Here is a 20,449-nt window from a genome sequence, read left to right as displayed (position 1 = left end):
AAATTTAAAAACTTTGAAGTCCGAATTTTCGATGTGGGCTGAAATAGAGACTCAGCGTGGCTGCAGCTTGTTGCCATGTCAGCTTACTTCAGTCATGTGATTTGGAGGTGCAGCGTGTCAGTGGACCACGGAGGGTCAATAACACTCACCTTTCTTCCATTCCCAGAGTGTAACATCCACCCACCTGTGTAAAAAGCGAAATTCCCATGGTGTTGTTCAGAATGTGCTCTGGCACAATCATAAGCATCGCTTGCTACTGAAAACAAGAAAAAAGCCAGTCCCGCTATGGGCTGAACCATTTGTTAATGGTGGAGGGGGGGAACGCCCCTGTGTACAAGTAATTACACAAACCTGAGTAAAAGTGAAGGTGTTAAACTAAAAGTTTGTGTGTCCAGTACACCGCCTTACACAATGACAGGAAATGATGATGTGAGCTCTGTAAATACAACCATTATTAATATTATCAATACTACTATCATTATCCCCACAGCGTCTTGTTGTCATGTGAAGACAACAGTTTTTAACATCAGCACTGAGTCAGCTTCTCAGCATTTGGACCCTCCTGGTGGTGAAAGTGAGAACCACACAGTGATTACATGCAGAGAGGAAAAAACTGAGCAAGAGTCGACAGACATGAAGAAATCAGAGCCAGACAACCTGAAACCAGAGGAACAGAAGTCCAGCCAGACTCCTGAAGACATAAAGGATGAAACCAAAGGTCAGTCTGTTGTTACCCCTACACACACACACACACACACACATACAAGTAAGTCAAAGTTAACCCCAATTTGAAAAAAGTTGGCACACTGATTAAAATGAAAATAAAAACAGAATGCAATGTTTTTGAATATCATAAATCCATATTTTATCCTCAATAGAGCATAGAAAACATCAAATTGTGAAAAGGTGAAAGGTACAGTTAATGAATATTTTGATAAACTGTTGCAGAATAATCACGGTATAACCTATAAAGGTTAGCACAGAGGGCACAATAGATCAGATCAACACGTAATTTAAGTTCTTGTGTGAACAAAGCCATTAATTTTAGATCGGTGTCTTGCAATATTAAAGAGACAATAGTTACTTTGGAAATAATACATATCTTTCTATCCACAGTGAAACACCTGGAGAGCTTATTGGAAGAAATGGGCTTGAAGCAGAACTACAGAGAGAAGTTATCACTCAGCACAATACTTGAGATTGACAAGAGGAGCATCACTGATGAACCTGCCAAGTGTAAATCAGACCTTCCATGGTATTTTCTAAAGAAAATTATGATGTTTAATGTAACTGCTAGGAATGTGAAATGCACATCAGTGCCTGAAACAAACAGTGATGATAAATCAGTGAGTGAAAAGTTCAGTCTTAAACATCTGGTCAGCAGTCCAAACAAAGACAGCATGGTAAACCCCCTCGACATAATCATTTCTCTCTTTCTGTGTTCTGATGGTTTTCTACAGCAGGAAATGGCACTAAAAATGTCCATGTGTCAGTTCTCTGTCCCTCTGCTGCTTCCTAATTGTGACACAGGACAGTGCACACTCATGCTGTGGGCCATGAGAGACATTGTTAAAAAGTACAGACCTCAGTCTCTTTCACAGTCAAAGGGCTTCATTGAAGAAAGGATTGTTCTCTCTGAACTTCCAATGGTCTCTTTTGTCAGACTGGGTGAGTGCTCCTTGTCCAAGTCAAAGTTTCTTAATGAGCTTCTGAGCAATTCTCAGCAGTACCACGACACCTTTGTTCACCACAACATGGAGTGTGGTGACAGTCCAAGAAGAATTTCCAATGGACTGACTGAAATTACTTGGTATCTTCCTGGTGGAAACACAAACATTGACATTTTCAATCAGCCAGTGGCTGTAGCTAACCTTCGTGGAGACATTGCTTCATTTGAAACACAATACACCTTTTTGTGTCAGACATCTGCAGCAGTTTTTGTCTTCTTTGATCATTTGGATTCTGAGTCTGACTCTGTGATCAGTCTACTTAAAAGCCAGAACAAAAAAGCACAGATCTTCTTGGTTGGTAACTTTGAGAGCAAGCGCTTCAATTTAGATGCTTTGGAAAAAGTAGCAACTGCATTGGATCTAACTGAAAATAACATCATTATTAAGACAAAGCAGAAAAATGATGCAGACTTTGTAAAAGATTTGAGGAAAACTGTCAGAAATGTGGTTGAGAAATCAGAGCTGAAGATGAAAATAGAGAAGATGGTGGACGTTGCCCATGAACTGGGAATCCTGGTTGATGAAGATGCACCAGAGTGCCAGACTGCAAAGAAAAATGCAAAAACCATCACTGCAGGGATTCAAGACATCCATAAATATAAAGAAGATGAGCTTCCCAGACAAGGCCAAATATGGAAAACACTGACCTCGTTACAGAAGGAAGAGTTTCGACTTCGAAATGTTGGGTCTAAAAATATAGAACATTACAAAAGTGATCTTCAGAAACAGAAAGAAGAACTGCGGAAAAAGCAGAACTCATATGAGATATCGACAGCTATGACAAACTTCATCACTGGGATATCAAGCCCAGGAACAGAGAGGTTTTATTTTTTGAAATGGATGAGAATGAACCTCGATAATGTGTCTCGTATAAAACTGTCTGAACTCAGGGAGAAATATAAAGAAAAATGCAAGAACTCTGAGAACAAAGAGGAGATCAAAGAAATTGACAAACAAATTTCCAACAGCTCACTGGGAACTGAACACTTCTTCCGTGAAATGGGTCAGATCTATGAAGCTTCACTGTCTCTTCCAGAAAAAGACAGATCACGTCAACAATTGCAGCATCTGCCCAAACTGTGTGCAGAGTTGTTGCTTGATGGATTTCCTCTTGAGCTCGTAGATGGAGATGCATCCAACATCCCTCTCAGATGGGCGAGTGATGTTCTCTCTCAGCTCAGTGACTTGGTGTCTCCAAACAGTAAGATACGAGTAGTCACAGTTCTTGGAGTTCAGAGCACAGGAAAGTCCACTCTCCTTAACACCATGTTTGGAGTGCAGTTTGCAGTCAGCAGTGGTCGATGTACTCGAGGTGCTTTTATGTTGCTCATCAAAATCAATGAAGACATGAAAAATGTCCTAAACTGTGACTTCATGGTGATCATTGACACTGAGGGCTTAAAGTCACCAGAACTTGCACAACTGGACAACAGCTATGAGCACGACAATGAGCTTGCTACACTTGTTGTGGGGCTGAGTGATGTCACCATTGTCAACATTGCAATGGAGAATTTAATTGAAATGAAAGATATCCTACAAATAGTTGTGCACGCTTTTCTCAGGATGAAGGAGGTGGGCAAAAAGCCTAAATGTCAGTTTGTTCACCAGAATGTGTCGGATGTTTCAGCCCATGATAAGAACTTACGAGACAGGAAACTGCTCCTGGATCAGTTAAATGAGATGACTCAGGCAGCAGCCAAAATGGAAAAGAAAGAGGGGAACAAGGGCTTCACTGATGTGATGGAGTACAGTCCAGACACTGGGAACTGGTACATTCCTGGACTGTGGAATGGAAACCCACCAATGGCACCAGTTAATGCAGGATACAGTGAGGCTGTATATGAGCTCAAGAAAAACATCATCCAACTACTGGGAAACTGTGAGTCATCTGCTAATAATATCATGGAGTTTAAAAAGTGGGTGAAAAGTCTGTGGAATGCAGTAAAGCATGAAAACTTCATCTTCAGCTTCAGAAACAGCCTCGTAGCTGATGCATACATTAAGCTCTGCACAGAGTTCAATAAATGGGAGTGGGAGTTCAGAAAAGAAATGTACACCTGGGTAAGAAATGCAGAAACAAAAATTCACAATTTTGGTACCATTGCAGCAAAATCAGAAACATCTGACATGAGAGAATTTCTCAGATCTTTGAAAAGTGAAGCCTCCACAGTGCTGTCTGCATGGGAGACAAAGATTCTGAACAATCTGAGACAATATTTCAAGCAAACAGAGGGTCATGTGTATCTGGTTGAAGGATACAAAGAGGAATTCTCAAACAGTGCAAAGGTCCTTCGTCGTGAAATAGAAACTGGTGCAATGTATCAGCTTGAAGCAGCAGCAGAAATCAGACAGGGAATGACAGAAATTGATAAAATCAAAGACAATCATACGAAAGAGATTGAAAAAGCAGTGTGTGCATTAATTGATAAATGTCAGAAAAAAAACATCCAAATGACAGACGCAGAGTTGGACAAAGAGTTTGAGAAGATGTGGAGGGAAACTTTAGAAAAACTTTCTTTCGCTGAACAAAAAACCTCGAATGTCACAGACAGAGTGTCCTACTGTCTGAGAGAAAATCTGAAACATAAGGGGAGCCGTGCAAATGAGTTATTAAGTGAACGGAGTCTGCAAAGTTTTGGAAAAGAGTCTTTCAAATATACAGCTGAAGGATGGTTCAACAATGTTAAACACAGAACAAAAAAGTGGTTGACTGGTCAGGATCACATAAAAGATCTGGCTGACAGCATCATAGCTGCTTGCACTGACCTTGTGAATGAACAAGTGAAAAGAAGAAACGATTACCATGACACTTACATCCAGGAGATCCTCCGCATGATTGATGAGAAGCTAAAAAACCATCAAGATGATACGATAAACATCGAGTTTGAGGTTTCTCTAAAACAGCACATCTGTGGATTTGCAGCCAGAAAGTTTCAGAAAATGCACGAAGATTTCATAGAAGAAAATGATCCGTACAGATGTCTCATTAAAAACAAGAAAAAGTTTCATGAAGACTTCAAAGATGTGTTTCATAAACGAGATCAGTGTCAGAAGAAGGCAAAAGAATTTACAAATCGATGTTTGAAGCCTGCCATTGAAGACTTTGTTAATCGCTCCCTGGGTCCTGATATCATTGATGAAATGAGGAAACTCGAGCATTTCAGCACAAGAATGTCCTTCCAGTATTCAATTTTACTGGATTTGCTCTCCAAGGAGGATTTTCAAAACTATGTGAGCTACATTCGCTCATATGAGAAGTATGTAAAGACATGGATACTCGCACAAATAAAGGAGCACTTCTCAAATGAGTCGACAGTTTTTGAGTTTGAGGAGCGACATCTGCAGTCATGTATTGACAGCATAAATTCTGCCATTGAAAAGGCAAAAACCAGAAAGAGTGATGGCTTCAAGGCTTTTGTTAAAGATATTTGCAAAGAACTTGGTGATAAATTGGTCATTTCCCAGGATGCTCTTGGTGCTTTTATGATACTGAACAATGCTGACAAGGAACAGTTTGCTGACTGTCTCACGGCATCTGTGAATGACATGCCAGAAACTCTTAGAAAGAAGTTCAAAAAATCTACCTTTGAAATGAAACTACAACATCTCCATGTGCAGCCTCAGAATGAGCTTTTCAACAAATTGATTGGTTGTGGCAAACAGTGTCCATTCTGCAAAGCTCCCTGTGATGCAGGAGGAAAAGTCCATACTGAACACTTTGCTTCACTGCATAGACCAGAAGGTCTGGGTAGATACAGGTGGAAGCGGACAGAGCGACTTGTCACTGACATATGCTCATCCTCAGTGATCAGTGACAACAGATTTCGTTGCAGTCATACAAACAATGAATGGCACCCTTATAAGAAATACAAGAAAATTTATAAGGACTGGGATATTCAGCCAGATAAGAGTCTCAAAGCATCAGACTACTGGAAATATGTAATGACAAAATACAACGAGAATTTTGCTGTACGATATAAAGCAGAATGTGCTAACATCCCATTATTTTGGTATCTAATCAATAAATATCAGGCAGAAAAAAGTCTTGATGAGGCATACAAGTAACTACTCGTATTGCTCCTCATTTCCTTCTGCTGTACAGAAGATATCGTAGATGTGGTTTTTGTAATATTAAAGAAAATGTCTCAATATCTTCTGAGCCAAAAGTAAAATACTCTCAGTACACAGAAAATTTACCAGTGTGGAACTCTTCCCCTGAGTTCAATTTAACTGAATTAATGAAAAATAATCTGATATCAAATATATGTTTTGTGTGTGTTGTTTTTCTTCTCTTTTTTTTTGGTAATTGATATATTCACATTTCTATTATGGATAAGTCAGTTTTCTTCTTTTTTTCAATAACAAAGTAAAAACAAAAAAGAGACTCAGACTTTATAAATAATTTGTGTTTCTTTGAGGAGTCTTATCTTTACACTTACACAAATAGCAAACAGTGGATCAAACTGTGTGTTATCTACAAAAAATAAAAAATAAATTGTAGTCTGTAATTCAATCCACCATCCCTCAGAGCCCACTTCTGTCTCACCATATTTTCACAGCATGGTTCCCTGTGTACGATAGGTTTATACACAGGGAGAAGGTAGACCAGGTGGTGAATTGATCCTGATGAGCTATATGCCTTTTTTGTGTAAGCACACAGTATATTCAGTGTTTTAATGTCTCTGGTTGGGTGTGTTATCAAAATGAGACTTTCTATTGTGTTTTATAAATTGCAGTGACATCAGATCAATAAATCTGTTGAAAAAAATAACATGTATTTTTCTTGACATATCGTATGTTTCATCATCTGTTTTATAAATTAGTTTCTTATTAAAATTATGTGAAAAATTATCCTCCCTGTTCTCTAACAAAGGAAGTGGGGTAAACCGTGTCTTTCATGGGTTTGAGCTTTTCACAAAATTTTGGATATAGTCCATGTGACTGTCTCTTCGCCAAGAGTTTTCACAGGGTCTGGCTCGCCATCCATATCCAGAACCAACTTCAGGATCCAGGATCACAAAAAAATAGTCTGCATATACAGTACAGAGCAATGAACAAAATAGTTCTTAACAGTTTTTCTAAATAAAACGAGATCTCATAAAGTTTTCAAAATCAAGTACACTGTTGTTCTAACATTGTTTCTGTTTCTATGAATTCAATTTGTATTTTTCTAGAGCATTCAAATATATTTATACACCCCTTTTTAAGGCATGTGTAATCAAATCATGAAATGTTTGTAACTTAATTATATAATTATATAAATTAGTATTATTGTATAAACAACTCATTTATATAAAATAACTCATAACTGAAATGACAATGTGCAGAAAAGGCACTGAATAACATGTACAACTAAAATAAAAGTGCATCTTGCATTAGTATGGTGCATTTGTGAAAGTGCCTAATCAAATAGACAATGAAATATAACACTCCATTTCACACACAGTTCAAGTACTCCAACTGGTTTTAGCTTATTTAGACAATACAGAGTAGTTACCACATTTAAAATTCGCATAGGTTTTCCTGCTAACTTATCATTTTTAGTAACTCACCGGAGTTTCCAAGAAACTAGTGATTAAATAAGAAAATCTTGAAAAGAAATATGACGGGAGGGCAGATGGGATATTGCACAGGAATGAGCAGCAGAAAATTACAGTATTGCACTTTTAAATATAAATATCAATAATAATAATAAGGTGTTTGAAATAATAGTATAAGGCGAAAAAAAAAAACCCCAGGTCTATAGGGGTTACAATCAGAATACGTTTAATGTCTTTAGCAGTTTTCATAATCCTAAGTCTTGAGTTTAAGTTGAACAAAGATTGTATAAACAGCACAGCAAGTGCACATCTGGTGGAGTAGTTGCAGGACTAGTTGCTACGGCAGACCAGAAGTGCCACTACTAGCTGCTGCTGCAATGAATTGAGCCAGTCCTTTCTCCCACTTACAAATGAAGTCCATGCAACAATCCTTTTGGACTAAAATGTTTGTTGCTTTTTTTTACTTGACTCGTTTCTAACCATGAACTGATGGGCTGTTTCTCAATACTCAAGTCTGCAAGTCCGATATGCAAGGTGTAGGCCAATTATGTCACAGCACAACAAAGTGTGCCCATTTGTGGCCCACAAATCCTTCTTTTTCCCAAATTTGAAGGATTCACTGCGAATCTAAGGCTACGTCCACACTGAACACTGAGATTTTTAAAAACTCCGGCCAGGGTGGATATTTTTGAAAACTCTGTTTTTGCATTTACGTGTGGACGAGAAAAACGGAGAAAATGCAGAAAACGCAGCGTCAAAGGTGTGCGCATTTTTTGACGTCACACTGTGCGCCACGTTATTGTTTCGGTGAAATGAATTTCTACAATACTGTTACTGTTAATTGTACTCTCTGCAGTGTTTAAATGCTTACATATACACACACAGTTACTGTCCCTCCACACATACGACTCGGTTCTGCTTCTATGCCCCATCCTTGTTTACTATTTCCCACACTGTAAAAAAAAATTCCGTAGAAAAACGGAAAATGTCCTGGTAATTTTCTGCCAGTACATTTTCTGTTTTTTTACGGACGTTTGACGGAGTTTTCTGTAAATGATAAAACGGAAGATTCTGTAGATTTACAGTATACTCTCTGTACTATTTACGGACATTTCCTTCAGCTATAAAATGGAAAATTCCGTTTATTCACAGTATATTTTCTGTATCATTAACTGATATTTTCCGTTAATAGAAAAATTGAAATTTCTGTTTATATTACTATTTCCAAGCACTTCTTTTCACTGTAACTCATTAAATATAGTTCTTTATATCCTTAAACGTATATTTCTATGCAATTACAACCTAGTACACCATGTACTCAAAAATTTACAAATTAAAACTTAAATTAATTTGTGCTTCGTACACAACAACATTGGTACAATGAATGTTAAATATTCTTTTATTCTCCTTAACTCAAACACATTATAAAATATAATGACAGCATCCATCTTGTCATAAAACGACTAAACAGCTGATACATGAACAAAATAACTCACAAGTTTTCAAATTTGAGCATTTTTATTTCCTTGGAATCAGGTTGCCCTCATGTAAATGTGTTTATTTACATTCATTCAAGTGTTAGTGTGTCTACCAAGTGTTTTCTTCAAACAGGACACCTGACAAACAAAAAATGTCATATTTAACGATATGTTCATATTTAATAATATCCAGAGTACCTTTTAGTTAGAATCACTGCCTTGTGGTAGTTTTGCCTCAGCCAAATGGTTAAGGTGTGGTTTACATCCATGTCTGTCCACTTATGATACAGTATACACATGTAGTCAGTTATAGCCAAACACCTTTGATTACTGAATTACATTCACTTCATTAATGAAGTGAATGTAATTCACATTTGTGTGAACATTCGTCTGAGATTAACTCTTTGGGGTCTTTACCTTACATACTATAACATACTTGAGTCAAAATTTGTTGACTGTTTAAGTGGTGCCAAAACTGAACAGATCTAAAGAAGATGTTCCTGAACTTTGGGTTTATTCGAACAGGACGGATGGATAACCACAGGACTTTTCCCCATATGATAACTAAAACACAAAATAAATTAAGACAGATTACTGTCCCAAACTTAAAGAGAAAAGTGTATTTACTGGACTTGTTTGTCAGTGAGGAGCAAAGTACAATTAGTAGTGCTTGTTCTGATGAAAAGTTAAACTGTAAACAGCAGCGTAGTGAATAAGGATCTGTGTCCACGAATCCTCAGCAATGACAACACTTAAACATCATAGTTCAAAATCCTTAATGCACACCTTTTTCTCCACAGTGTTCAAATGCTCTTAGCTGTTTAAGTAGAGGAAAAAGTCTGACATATTTCATGACCATTAGATGTTAGACAAGGCTCTGAAAACAAGGTTACGGTTACAAACAAAAACCTCTGCTTGTGCCCACAGAACCTAAATCACAACAAATAAGACAATAGTAAGACAAATTACTACAAAGTCTTGTTACCACTCTTCATATACCAGTGTGACAAAGTCCTGAATGCAGCCTGCATGTTAGTACATCAAGGTCCATCTGACCTTTAAATAAAATACACTCAGCTTTTCCTTGGATTTTCAGAGTTGCTCAGTTCATACAGGAACTGCAGCAGTCGGGGTTAACGTGTCGCTGTGTTGCTCCTCCATGTCAGCCATTGAGACTAGTCGCAATTTATTCTGAGGAAAAAAAGAGAAACAACAAGACATTTTTAAAAAGTTTGTATTTTTATATTTTTTTTTACCTAGAACATAAACAACATAAACAAAAAAGGATTAGGGCTGTGCGATATGACGATATATATCAGATGACGATATAAAAATGTCTATTGTTTCATATTATACACTATTGTTTGTTTTGTGGTGTTGCAAAATAAACTCTTTACGGCAATATTTTTTTCATGATTTTGATGGTCACTGTAGTTGCTATATTATTTCTTAAAGTTCTCTCTTTCTCTTATACTTACAATAACCACACTATGGATGGACAAGTGACTGTTTTTACGCGTACTTTCGTTACCAACAATGACGGTAAAACCATTGTGTGGCTCCACTGTCCGCTTGTTTATTTTCCACATAAACCTTTCACAATAAAGCTCAAGTTTCTGTTGAGACTTTTCAAAATAAACTGAAATGATATACATTATTCTCAAACAAATTTTCAGAATATGCATCAAACAAATGACCTCAAATAAAAACATGAAGTGACTATAAATGGCGCTTACAGTCACCACGCAGATGAAGGCACAGAGAATACCAGCATGGCCAGCAAGAATGAGGCAGAACCAGCTAGCTCCAAACAGAAGGACCAGTCAAAAGAAATCAAGGACCTTATTGTTAAACGAGGGGCAATGGAAATGGTTTGGTTATGAAAAGTCTGACACGCCCCAGAAAACTGTACTATGCAAATTATGCCACAAACTGGTCCCCACCACCACTCAAACACAACAAACCTCTTTAACCACCTACACAAGAATCACATGAAAGAGTTTTGAGAGAGTTTACGAATGAAAAGCAAAAAAGAGTTGTCAGGTGCTCAAAATAATCCTTAGACTCAAACGTTAGAACAGGCTTTTCCTCGCAGCACGCTGTGTAATAAATACTCGGAAAGAAAATGGCGGCCGTTTAAACTCATGTCTAAAAATGTATCGTTTCATGCATCGGTCAAAACACTCGACTCCAAGTACACGACACCCAACTGAAAACACTTCACATAAGTCAAGTTGCCCGAGAATCACAGAATTTACAGAAAATGCACTATTTTGTGATATTTATCGTTATCAGGAGAGAAATGTCTTATATTGGGATATGAGATTTTGGTCATATCACACAGCCCTACAAAGGATTATAATTCACGTAGAGTTGCATACATATAACACCATTCGGTTGCAACAAAAGCAGTTTATAATTAAAGTAACATACATACCTTGAAAAACTAAATCAACCACAACATTAAACTCACCTTGTTTCTGTAGAGAAGGTGATCAGGGTTTTTCTTCATTTCCTGAGACCAGCTGGTCTCGATCATCACCAGCTTGTATCTTCATCTTTTTTTTCCACTCGGGGAAGTCTTTCCTTTTCTTGGCCATTGCTCTGCACTGGAAAACCAAAGTGTGTGATCAAAGGTGAAATAAGGGATATTTTTCCACTGCAGGACTTAGAGTGCTTCAAGTAGTGATAGCTGTTGATCCATTTCTCAAATAATCTATAAGGATCTGGATTTTTAAGAAAGATACAAATATCTCTGCTTATATTTGGCTAAGAGCTTGATATAGACACAAAAGTTTATAATATGTCAGCATCCCCCACAAGGCATATAAATACCCTGCACACCAGCACTGCGCTTACATTATAGTTCAATCAAGAAATAGTTATTATTGATTTATTATTGAATTTTTTTTAGTAATAATTATTAGTATTTAATCACATTAGCACAGTGGGTGACAAAAATATTCCACATACTAGAAATGCTGCTCAGCATTTCATAAATTACATTTTCAACAAATGTTGGAGTAAAAACACAGTTACAGGGAAAATGTGTCTGTAAATATTAACTAAACATTTCTATGTGCTACAAAATAGACATAATTGTAAATGTGCTGAGGTGAAATTATACTTTCAATAATATTACCACTACAGTCTGTTAACCACCGAAATAATCTATGCTGGTCAGCTAGCTAAAAGTATTTACTTTAGCAGCCCAAATCAGAGGCTAACATTAGCATTTGCTAGCGTCAGCCAGGAAGGTCTGAGGCTTAAACTAGTGTTAATGTAACTTTGCCTGAAACCCTTTAAAGTGTACAGTAGAGCCAACTGTAAAACACAGGTATTGATACAGTACTTATTAGAGTCCTAGAATAATTTCTAGAACCATAAATTTCTCACTTTTCCCAGTTATCCACATCGCTGACTTTCGCTAATTAGCTAGTTAGCAGTCACAGCTGTGTAATACCCAGAGAGACACAGACAGCTAACTATAATATGAAAACTTGTTCAGCCACTGAAGGGCAAAACTGGCGGTATCACAGTAAAAATAATTTTAACATTAACTAAAATGGAAAGCTTAAGTCATGTTAAACCTAAATAACAATTATTTTAAAAAATGAGTCAGCAAAATATTCCTGACTTGTCTGGAGACAGCCGAAACCAGTTAACAAATAAATTAACATTTCTTTCTAAATAAAAACGTGGAGTCTTTTAAAAAACATTATTTTAATATAAGGAAACATGAGTTTTAATACTTACCACAGAAATTTGAAGGCAGTTTCTCCAACTTCAGAGTCCAAAATCTAGATGAAGCCTGAAAGAAGCCTAATGGCTGCTCTTGCGCTTACTTTTCCCTCCTTTTCGGGTTCTTTTTCCCACAATGCATTGCAGTAGTTGAGAAATACAGAAAAATACCTGTAAATTATTAATACGGAAAATTCCTTCACGTTTATACAGTAGATTGTACTGTATTTTTACGGATTTTTTTTACAGTGCACCGAGGCTTCTAGACTTCTGATTGGCCAACATTTCTACACGGTTAGGAATATATCGCCACCTGTTGCTTTGGCATGTTCCTAGCAGCGTTTTCCTGGGTATGCACTGAACAGTTCTGAGGTTGGACGTCTGTGATAGAACCATGGAGTGTCCGTCCTAAGCGGGTTTTGACTGCTGCAGGAGACCCATAAGGGCCATGTCTGACGAGCAATAGGAGTAATAAGGTGGGTATGATCAGAGCCTACAAGCAGCAGTGGATGTGCTTGTATTTCCTTTGACAATACGGGGTATGTATGGTCTGAAAGTGCTAGGTGGCTTGCTGGAAAATTTGGAAACTTGCAAAGAATCTTGAATGGTTTCAACTTCTTGGCAGAGAGTTCTAAGTGATAAGTTTTAAACTTTCCACTTTAGGTGGAGATACTGAGTAGCTCATGCCAGAAGAATGGTGAGTTGTGAACGACTGTCGAGAACAGCATGCGTTTCAAGGGTTCACAGGGACAATCACTTGGTCTATCAAAATACAATGTCCTTACTACAGACTAGCTTCAGTTGTTCAGTTCTTCAAACAAAAATTATAGTTTTTGTGCTTTAAGCCTTCTGTTAAAAACATCTCTAAAAAGCACCTTTTTCTCCGAGCAGCATTATTGTAGTGACACTTTAACATACTGCTGATACTTCACATCACAATCTTTATGATAAAAAAACCCCACATTCTCACCTTAACAGATCTCTGTGCTGTCACTTGTCATGAAAATGGACAGAACCTGGGATCAAGCTTCCTGTTCTTGTTTCCTCTTTAATAATGACCACAGATCATTAATAGGCACCACAAAATATGTGTCATATTATCCCCATAAAGACAGCATGTTTTTATAGAAATGATTGTGATACAGAAAATTTAGATTTTTTTTTACACTGTCTTAAATAAAAAAAACAGAGTTTCATATCTATAAAGTGTACTGAAAACCGCACCTCTTGAAAATAAGCCGATTGGAAATGCATTCAAAAATGAAACAAAATTACAACTTAGTGTTTGAAAATACATGATGGTGGATAAAAAAAGTAACTTTGTCATGAGTGATTGTACTTCTATGTTCACCAACAGCTCCGGAAGTCCTGTCTCCAAACTGATATTATGGTTGATGTACTGGGAAATGTCAACTCAGAAAGCTCCTGTCATGACCTCCCCTTTGCCAAGCATGCGCGCACACACACACACACATGCACACACACACACACACACACACACACACACACACACACACACAGAAAGAGAGAGAGAGAAAGAGACAGGGAGATCGATACAAAGAATTGCAGCAGTTTTTGGATTTTCACTCTTCTTTGGATTTTATATGAACAGTCACATAAACTTCATTGACAATTTTCACTTTTGCTTCCATTAAGATGTGTCTTTAAATGCTATGTTACCTTTCTTGATCAAATAGTTTAAGGAAAATTTCTAAAATAAAGAGGATTTCATCATCTGCAGGTTATAATACAGACTTAATAAAAGAGGTGCTACAACAAAAACAAATCAGTAGATCCAGAAATTATTTACACAGACTCTTTTCAGATATAGAGATAGAAGTACACTTCATGTACTTATAAACATACAGTTCAATGGCCTGCATTAGGGTGCATTAGTGCACACTTGGGCATCTTATATTTAGCATGGTTATACCATTTTGAAATCTACTATATACTTATGCTTGAGAGCAATGTTCCCTCTAATTTCTCATGTATCTAAGCGAACACACAAACTACCTGAGCGGTCCCTTGGACCACTGTGAGCAACAGCAGATGTGTGCACTGTGGCCACGCCAGCATCAAATCCATCCAAGTTACATGGTTTATTAAAATAATCAAACTACAGCATCTAGATTTATGTTAGACTACTTTTAATGAAGTGCTTCAGCTCACTTACATTTTATTTTAAATAAAGCTCTGACTTGTATTATGAGTCTGTGGTCTGGGAGAGAGTCCTGTAACTCTCTGTCTGCAAAATACAGTATATAATGACCAATGTTGGGCAATTAATTATATAGTTACTTTTTCAAAAAAGTAACTGAGTTATGCAAACAACAAAGTTTTTTGCAGCTGTTTACCTAAAAATGCAGCAAAGGCGATTTTTAAAATAAACATTTAAAACTATTTACAGAACAATCAGCTGTTCTGCATCAAATTTGATGCCACACAAATTATTTGTGCCACTCCAAAAATAATTTCTGTCCACTATGAGGTAAAGGAGAACATCCCAAGCCTGATACCTGCAGGCCTGACAGAAGGAGATGTATCACTCCTGTAACACCTGTAACGTTCAGCAGTCGGCTCATTGTTCTTACACATACAACAAAACTATTGACTACACTACACACTAACTACACAAGACAACACACTAACTTTAGACTCCAAACACGCTAAACGTTGCAAATCTCTCACATCTCAAAACTTCGCTGTCACTCCTAAAACTTCCCCCTTTCCTAAACAACTAAATGCCATGTTGCCATATCATTTTTGATTGGTTGACATGGTACATTTTTCCACCAATAGGAAAGGGTGGGGTTTTTTTGGTTTTGTTTTTGCTCACAGGCAGAGAGTGCTTTCAAGCGCTTTCCTTATAAAACACAGTTTTTACCGTTTCTTCCCGCATTAAATATAAACAACAATAGTATTCAGGAAAAACAACTGCAAACACGCTTACACACATAGATAATAATTAGACAAATTCTCTAGGTCAGAGAGTCCCGAACATGATATTCTAACTTTGAATCACTAGAAGAACAATGGATGACAAAATTGGACAATTGAGGCTAGGCAAAGAGGTGTTTTCCTTTACCGTCTCTTACAGAGGAAGGAGCAGACACCAGACAAGGTCACGGAGATACGAGGATCCTTTGCAGCAGAGACAGACACAGAGACTGCCAAGACAGTATTTGGGGTCAAGGGTCATGCCGTTTGGGCTCCTGCTAGTCACGAGAGAATGGACACCAGAACCACAGCAATAACCACAAATGGGTTGGCGGAAATCCAGAAGCACCAGACCAAGGGTCTGGCCAAAAAAAAAGGGGGACACATATGTCACCCCAGAACACATAGATCTTTGACATAGGGGCAGAATAAATCCCCTAATCTATACACCAAACTGAAGGGTAGTCTAACCCCTGACGTTGAAGAAAGAAGAGGAGAAGAGCGCAGAGAATCGCCCGTCCTGGAAGATTAGTTATTTAACTGTAAAGAAGGTCAAAAGCCCCTCAGAGGTTCTAGTCTGAGCACAAAGAAAAGCAGGAAACAACCAGAATGGAGATCGGGGGAGCTGAAAAGTAATGGGAGATCTGATAATTTGTTTTAGTCGTAGTCTGTGATTTTTATGTGTAACATTTCCCCAGACACAGCAGTCATCCCATATGGTGCAACCATTAAAGGGGGCAGACACCTAGTGGGTAAAAAGGGTGTGTATGTGTAATGTTTGGAGAGATGTGCTGCACTTTCATTCCCAGCAACCCCAGATGGTTCTGTAACTAGAGCCCTGCGAAGACTCAAAACATCATTTAAGAAAAATAATAAATGCATGAATATTTTGGAATTGATAATCCGTTGGAGGAGTGGATGACGTCTGTCCTTGGCCAATGGAAGGGGTGTATTATGTCCATTAGGGTTTCCTTATCCATTTTTACAGCTAATTGGGTAATTTGTGGTGATTGTTGTGTGCCTTCTATCTGGCTATTATTGGTAAGGTTGGTTAACAGGGCTGTTGGGGATCTGAAGACAACATGATGATACTTGATGACTTATAGTAGTGTCGATCTGATCTGATCAGATCAAAGGAGGGACTGTTGGGAATAAATAATTTTTCAGTGCCTCAATAATGTTATGCTTTTTATTAATAATAAGTTTTATAAAGTTATATAGTGTAGTATTAAGTGGACACAGCCCTGAAAAATAAAGGCATGAGACCATGTGTCCTTGGGGAGTAGAAAGCTGCAGACTCGCTCACGCTTGCCTGGGAAAATGTAGATAAGAGGGGACCATCTCTAGTGGAAAGTTACTAAGACACTGTTGTTTAGACTAGAATGAGAGAGCTTCTGTAATAAAACTGTTGGGGGGACACCACCATTTTGATCCGTGGCAACGTGTCATGCAGGACGCATCTCCCTTCTAGAAGTAATAAAATGTTAAATGGTCTACTGAGCAGTGTTTTGTCTTCCATCGGATGCCTCTGAGGAATCAAAAGAACTCAGTGAAGTGTTGCTATTTATATTTTCAGGGTAAAGCAAGTGCAGTGTTCAGATAAACCTGGTGTGGAAATAGCCGCTTGGGCGTTTCAGTCCGAGGCACATCACACAAGCGTCATGTGTATCTGAACCTGAGATTTTGCAAACGCAAGGACAAATTCTGGGCAGTATGCAGTCTGCCATCTTAAGGAAGCTTGGTGTAGCTAGCTTGGAATGGCTGGACAGGAATAATAACGCATTTAAAAAAAAAAAAAATTGGTCAGGTAGCTATGGTGACCTAGTATGACCTAGCTAGTGTGGTGGCTAGTGCGTGTATGGGTTTAAATGTGTTCATAAATATTTTGTACTTGTAAATCAGTTTTGTACTTGTAAATCAGAATGTGTATATTTTTACATCAATAGATAAGAATTTGTGTGTCAGTAAAGCATCCCTCCAACAGCCAAACCCATCTGTTCTCTGATTGGATAGTTAAATTTGTGATTGACATGACATTGACCCATCAGCCGAAAGGAAGAAAAATTGGGTCAAAATTCGTACTTGTAAGTTGAAACTTGAGTGCAGAGTTTCACACTTATTTTTTTTGCTTTGTATCTGTACCAGACCTTAACAAAAAGAATTTGTACCTTGTGTAAATATTTTTACACACACAAATCTTTTTTACGCACAAATTCTTTTTACACACACAAATCTTTTTTACGCACACACAAATTCTTTTCTACAGATGCACAAATATACACATTCTGATTTTCAAGTACAAAATATTTTTGACCAAAATTTGAGCCCATATGCTTGTGCTACTTGGCTTGGTGACTGTGTGTAGCAAAGACAGGTAGTTTGGTAGCTAGGTTGGTAGCTGTTGTTGTGCTAGGTGTGTGGTGGTAGCTAACACACTCTCCAACCTGGCGCTTTGGAGAAGAGGAGGCTGGAAATGCGAGCCATGCTAGTGCCCGGGGACCAAAGTGTTAGCTTGCTCGTGTGGACAGTTAAGCTAGCACTCACATTAGCTGTGTCCCAAAATGTAGGCTGCATCCTTCGGAGAACCCGGCCAGGTCCTAAGAAGACCGAGAAGGCCGGAAGTGCGAGGCTGTGAAATGGGACGGTCTAGCCTTCAGATTTACATCACCGCTGTCTCGGTGGAGTTTAGTAAACTTGGCCATCTGCTCCTTGCTATCTAAAATGTAACAGGACACTGGTGTAAATTCTCGACCGTCTCACACTTCTGTTCACTGAGTTTTCTGTTTGACGTTTATTCAGCTGTGTGAAAACCAAGGAGGAACCCACCCGACGGATTAATAAAGTTTTATTTAATCTAATCTAATAAACAGCGGGGGTCTGAAAATGATGAAGCTGGGAGTCCGCTGCACTCGCCGGCTCCAGTGACCATTGAAACTCCCGGCTAGCTATTGAGCGGGAACGTCGGACCACTTTTGCAAATATGCGATGTCTTGATAAACCAAGCAGATATTTGAAGTTTACACGGCTACTTTCTCACCTGAAAATATGTTAAAAGTTTATTTTGTGACCCAGAAAGATTAACAAGAGTAATATTAAAACTTAGTAGCGGCCGCCATTGTTGGAAACTGGAATTGGCTGGGCTGCGCTATGAATTCTGGCATATGGTGGGCCACAAAGGACACACCCGACCCATTCTTCAAATTCGGGGAAATGAAAGATGCACTTGTCGGCCGCATTTGAAGAAGTCGACGAATTGGGACAGCCTTTGTCGCCTAGCTGTGACGTAATTGGCCTTCAAATGGGCCTCCTAAGAATGCAGCCTATGTTTTGGGACGCAGCTCTTGACAGTAAGGAGAGATGAAGTTCCTTAGAAGCAAGAAGAGGAACTTGAATACAATACAATACAATACAATTTTATTTATATAGCACATTTTAAAACCCGAAGGCACACCAAAGTGCTTCACAGTAATATGGAGAGTCAACATAAGTCAATAACAGGGTACAAATCGGGCACAAGCACAGACAGGATAGAGGCACTAACAGACCAGGAGAGTTAGATAAATACAAAATATGCTAAGAAGACAAAAACAGCAGTAAAATTAATAAAAAATAATAAATTTAATAAAATCTAATAAAAGATTTAAAAGTTTAAAAATTAAAAGATTTAAAAGGGTATTAACTGGTCGGGAAAGCCAAGTCAAATAGATATGCTTTTAATCTTGATTTAAAGGATTGGAAAGAGTCCAAGGCTCGAATAGAAGCAGGGAGGCTATTCCAAAGGTTGGGTGCAGCTGAAGCAAAGGCACAATCGCCTCTGGTCTTCAGTCTAAACTTAGGTTGGGCCAGGAGAAATTGACCTGATGATCTTAATGCACGACAAGGAGTGTACAAATTGAGGAGGTCAGTGAGGTAGCTGGGCGCAATGTTATTCAGGATTTTAAAAGTGAGTAGCAAGATTTTAAACTCAATGCGATATTTGATTGGTAACCAGTGTAGATCAACAAGAGCCGGAGTAATAGGGTCAAATTTTCTAGTGCCAGTAAGAAGGCGAGCTGCAGCATTCTGAACGAGTTGCAGCCTTTGAAGAGAGAAGGCTTGGAGACCACAGTAGAGAGAATTACAATAATCTAACCTAGAGGTCACAAAAGCATGGATAAGTTTTTCCAGGTCCCTGTGTGGTATATAATGCTTAGCTTTAGAAATCTGGCGCAGTTGAAAAAAAAAAACAGATTTAACTACAGATGATACTTGCTTATCGAGCTTAAAGGAGCTATCCAAATAGACACCCAGGTTACGCATAGAATCAGAGAGAGAGTTAGCTAGGGGCCCCAGCAGGGCAACAAGCTGGTCTCGAGGAATATGGCTGTCTAACACCATAACTTCAGTTTTTTTCCTAATTTAAAATGAGAGAATTATCTGATAGCCAATCTTTAACCTCTCTCAGACAATCGTTCAGGGAGTTCAGTGATGCTGACAAATCATCAGTTAGTTGACAATAGATTCTAATGTCATCAGCGTAAAAGTGATAAGAAATATTGTATTTTTCAAATATGGAGCTCAAGGGTAGCATATACAAAGAGAATAATAAAGGGCCCAATACAGACCCCTGGGGCACACCACAACAGAGAGGGGCAACAGAGGAAGAGTATCCTCCCATCACAACAGAGAAGGATCTATCTGTGAGGTAAGAATTAAACCAGTTAAGGGCAGAACCCTTGATGCCTGCATCATGGTCTAGCCTCCTCAAGAGTATATTATGATCAACCATGTCAAAGGCTGAAGACAGATCCAATAAAACTAAAACGGCAGGGCGGCCAGAGTCAGCAAATACAAGAAGATCATTATAGACTCTTAGCAGTGCCATTTCAGTGCTATGGCGTGGCTTAAAGCCAGACTGGTATTTGTCAGTGATATTATTTGCAATTAAGTAAGCCTGTATTTGGAGAAAGACTTTCTCTAAAATTTTTGATAAAAACGGAAGCTGGCAGGGTCTTTCTGATCAAAATTACTTTTTTAAAGA

General features: G+C 38.2%; 1 protein-coding gene and 1 long non-coding RNA gene across 3 annotated transcripts; one reads left to right on the top strand and one right to left on the bottom strand.

The window, feature by feature from the left end:
• Positions 1–593: 593 nt before the first annotated feature.
• On the top strand, positions 594–6,482 carry LOC118456060 (up-regulator of cell proliferation-like). 2 transcript variants are annotated; one of them, XM_087839306.1, is made up of 2 exons: positions 594–766; positions 1,117–6,482. In XM_087839306.1, the coding sequence occupies exons 1-2, from the start codon at positions 634–636 to the stop codon at positions 5,793–5,795; spliced, it is 4,812 nt and encodes a 1,603-aa protein (XP_087695432.1). In that variant the 5' UTR covers positions 594–633; the 3' UTR covers positions 5,796–6,482. The 2 variants fall into 2 exon arrangements, with proteins under 2 accessions (XP_087695432.1, XP_087695431.1); XM_087839305.1 differs by having other exon boundaries at positions 613–718.
• A 2,175-nt stretch (positions 6,483–8,657) lies between these two features.
• LOC148104194 (uncharacterized) lies at positions 8,658–12,589 on the bottom strand. Its single transcript, XR_015718652.1, has 3 exons — positions 12,505–12,589; positions 11,222–11,357; positions 8,658–9,939 (listed from the first exon to the last, which is right to left on the bottom strand). It is a non-coding gene; the product is annotated as an uncharacterized LOC148104194 (long non-coding RNA).
• Between the last annotated feature and the right edge of the window lie 7,860 nt (positions 12,590–20,449).

Source organism: Neolamprologus brichardi, chromosome 3 (genome assembly GCF_056152115.1).
Source record: "Neolamprologus brichardi isolate AB-2024 chromosome 3, ASM5615211v1, whole genome shotgun sequence".
In the NCBI taxonomy this organism is placed as follows: Eukaryota; Metazoa; Chordata; class Actinopteri; order Cichliformes; family Cichlidae; genus Neolamprologus; species Neolamprologus brichardi.
The sequence above is the reverse complement of the archived record's forward strand: the minus strand, read 5'-3'. Positions and strand labels throughout refer to the sequence as shown.